The sequence below is a fragment of the Amphibalanus amphitrite genome, unplaced genomic scaffold (genome assembly GCF_019059575.1).
Source record: "Amphibalanus amphitrite isolate SeventyFive unplaced genomic scaffold, NRLGWU_Aamphi_draft 000329F_arrow, whole genome shotgun sequence".
Classification (NCBI taxonomy): Eukaryota; Metazoa; Arthropoda; class Thecostraca; order Balanomorpha; family Balanidae; genus Amphibalanus; species Amphibalanus amphitrite.
The window spans coordinates 644,453-648,304 of NW_024881824.1; the positions used below are offsets into that span (position 1 = coordinate 644,453).

Below are 3,852 nucleotides of genomic sequence, written 5' to 3' on the forward strand. Positions count from 1 at the left end.
AATAGCTGAAAATTGAGTCAAGTTGATGTCACCAATTTTGAATATCATTTCGATATAAGTTTGCCAAAACTGGAGCTATCGATCTGAAAATAGGTATTTTGATGGATTACCTAATGTTGTATAAGATTTATTCTGCACTTTTGTCTTCATTTTTGTCTTTATAGGGAACTACAAAACATTCTTATTTTTGTGGACCAAATGCAAAATGTTAAAAATCCCAGACAGCAGTTCTGTAGCATCGTTAAACCGCACACCGACGGGGGGGGGGGGGGGTGCGGTTAACCGCCTCCTGAGGTTTTTCGTAAATAGCGGGAAAACCAAGGCGCGTACACGAAATTTAGCATGACTTTTTCCTCATCAATTGTATACGTGATGTGCAAGTTTGAATCTCCTACCTTTGAAGGTCAGGTCACCAGGTCACTTCGAATGACCCAGCCCCTCTTTACTTTTTGCACTTTGTCACCGTGTCAGAGCTACAGTAGATGACGGAGGTCTTTGAAAGTCGCAGGATGTACCTAATAAGGCCGTTGGTAGCTACAATTTTGATCTCTCGGAATTTTGATATCGATGACCTAAGGTTAAGGCAATTTCTTGACCTCCCCTATATGGTCAATGGGGAGAAAATCGACCCCCTGTTTTTCCACTAAAACGCGTCAGAATGGCCCAATATACCATGGATGACTTCATATACAATCAAACTTGACTACCTTGAGGTTTTTTTTTGCTCTTGGGCAACTCTTAGGTCATGTGACGTCATCAAGGGCCACCATTTTCTTTTGCTAATAACTTCTTACAGAACAAGATACAGCCACGCGGATGGTCTCATTGTGCTCAACTCGTCAAGGCGCATCGAATGATATTGTATGATGACCTTGAGGTCACGTGACCTGAGGTCAACCTTTGACCTTGACTTTTCGAGGTCAGCACATATATGGTTCGATGCAGATTGACGAGAGGATCACGATGGTGCCATTAGTTTGTTTCTAACTTAGCTACTTCGAAAGTGATTCGAGAAAAAAAACTTGCTTCATTTCTAGCCCCACAATTTTGACTTTGACCCCTGGGACGTCATCTTTTACTTAACCCCTGTGACGTCATCTATGGCCTGACCTGAAAATGACCATTGTAAAAATTGTAGACCTTGTCCGTGCGTACCCTATGCCGTTTACCGCTTGCCGCTATCTCGCTTCGTTCTCGAGATCTCAGGGGAGGCGGATACCCCGTCGGTTCTAAGTTGGGGCGGACCCTCGTCGGTGCGCGGTACTATGTACACCCTTTTTGCCTTCGGACATTGTTTTTTCGCGTTTTTTTCTATCTCCAAAACTGTAGGCATGACATCTCTTCCCGCATATTTTTTTTCTCGAAAATTGCAGATGACGTAATCTGACGTCATTTGCAGCCAACCTATCATCGTCTACATAGTTTAGAGACATGTTTAGCCGCAAGGTGTAAAATTGATGCCCAGGAAGGCCCTGAAAGTTCTGCCATTCTTGGGAGTTGGGGGGCTGATATCGACAGAAAATGTGAGGGAGGCGCTTTCGCCCCCCCCCCGGGGCACGGATTAATAAGCTAGGGCACATTTAAACCCTACAATGCTTATTCCCTCTTAGACGACAGCAACAACAACAATACAAGCACACAAAATATTTATTGGACCGAAGCGACAATAAGAGTAGGACATTGGAAACAACAGCACATTTGCCTAAGCCAAAACTACATATTCCCAACATTCATAGATGCGCCGGTCTCCGGCCGTTGGATGTGGACGGGACCAGAAAGTTCCGCATATTGATCTTCCTCCAATGCATAGAACCTCATATATCCCGTGCGGTGTGCAATGTGCATCAATATGTAAATGTTTGCCGGACCAATCCCACTCATTTCCTACGTCAGTTTCACCCTGGGACGTATCTTCATTACAGCGTCCTTCAGCGAGTAGTAGAACCCGTGCCAGGCGTACCAGACGACCCCATCTTTGCCGCTAGTCGGATTATTGTTGCCGTAGTAGATGCCGTTCAAGTTGCTCTCATGGCAGTTGTTGAACCACCAGCCGGCTGCATAGACCTCACCGCAGTTTGCAGACCAAAGGTCGTTGTCCTCGTCATCTGTGCTGAACTGCATACCGCTGTGGTAGCTGAGCGAATCGCCGGCATCACCAGAGTAGTTGGCGGCATACAGCCGGAACCGGCCCTCGTGTGAAGAGACGCTGAACTGGCCGTACAGAGCGTATCGCGTGGCGCCGACCCAGTCGCCGAGCTCGATCTTCAGCTCGTAGACGCGGTCGTGCCGAGAGGTGATGAGCCACATGTACTCCAGGCCCCACCAGAACTCCGAGTTCAGCTGGCCGAAGCCGTAGCGGTAGTCGTCGTACTGGCGCGCGAAGCTGAGCTGCGTGGGGTTGTCCTGTCGCCGCTGAAGCACCGTCCAGCCGGCGGGATCGCTAAAGTCGCAGTAGGCCCACACGGGAGGGCCGCCGGCGCCCTCCAGGATGGAGTAGACGCCGCTTGCGGTGCCGTAGGGTAGGTCACTGCAGTCCCATATGGGCATCCGGTTTCGGTCAGTTCCGTCCAGCTGGCGAGCGGGCCTTAGGTCGAGGCGACGCGCCCGGTTTGCAGGCGGGCCGACCAGTAAATGATCATCCAGCCTCACTCCTGATGCTATTTGAAGGCAGGACAACAGAAGGGCAGAGTATGACATCCAAAACATGATCTGAAAATGAAACAAAGTGTTTGAGTACAAAGTGTGCGCCAAATCCTATTAGTGCGCTGGTTACGACGGACAGCTTCTTTACATCGTTTCAATGAAAAGTCCTTGAAATTTGGATGTTTCTTTATACATGTTGAGAAAAACATTCCCTTTTGATTATTATCAAAGGAAGGTATTTCATCGCTATAGAGTATTTTATGGTTATTTAGGTAGATGTTATTATCCATGAAATAAAAACATCTACGGGGCTGCATTTTATGAAATAAATGCAATTAACTTAACAAGTAGCTTATTAACCCTGAAGTATGTAACACGAACAATATCAGATCTCGTAGAAACGGAAAAGTGCGTAACTCGAAGTGTTGTCCAACATTACATGATATCCATCTTATGGTTCGTTAGTATACAAAATGAATAGCGAACAACAAGCACTTGTCTCACCAGAAATCCATTGTACATCATGTTCACAGCCTCACTCGCCTTGAAACTTGCAACTCAGTCAAACAGCACTGGATACATCAATTACTTATCAATCAATAGATCAACGTAGCTTCTGAAATATGATTGGATTTAGGTGTTGCACGTACGTGCTGTTTGACGAAGTCGGCATGAGCCACCGGCCCAGGGGTATAAGTACCCCCTCGTGGCACCTGTTGACGTGCTTTACGCAATCTCGCGATGACAGCTCCCGAAGTCTCGATCACGCGATTCAGAACAAATTTCTGCAGACACGGAAGATACGTCGCCTTACCACACGCTCCTCTCCCCATGGTGCATGCCCCGTCACCATGCATCATTCGAAGGACTGACGGGATCTCCACAAGTGTGCCAAGCTCGCCACCAGCTGACCAGATGTGTCGCTCCACTGTTGATAAGACATCAAATTGCAACACTTTCGATATAATTTATCAGGGGTGACACCTCATTAGTCTGCAACATATTTTGTGTTACCGAGGCCGGAGCATCTAAACTGGGAAAAAGTTTTGATGAAAATCGATGCACAGACCTTATTTTTTTTTTGGGATTTCTATTCCTTACGCGCTGCTCTGCAGTTTGAGGGAAACTTTTGCAAATATAATTTGCTCAATTTTCCTCCTATTATAGAAAAAAAAAACAGAAAAAAACAATTTACCCCAAATGCCCACC

General features: G+C 46.6%; 1 protein-coding gene across 1 annotated transcript; it reads right to left on the reverse strand.

Moving 5' to 3' along the window:
- Window positions 1-1,631: 1,631 nt before the first annotated feature.
- Window positions 1,632-3,606, reverse strand: LOC122388648 (microfibril-associated glycoprotein 4-like). Its single transcript, XM_043379883.1, has 2 exons — window positions 3,148-3,606; window positions 1,632-2,709 (listed from the first exon to the last, which is right to left on the reverse strand). The coding sequence occupies exons 1-2, from the start codon at window positions 3,166-3,168 to the stop codon at window positions 1,885-1,887; spliced, it is 846 nt and encodes a 281-aa protein (XP_043235818.1). The 5' UTR covers window positions 3,169-3,606; the 3' UTR covers window positions 1,632-1,884.
- Between the last annotated feature and the right edge of the window lie 246 nt (window positions 3,607-3,852).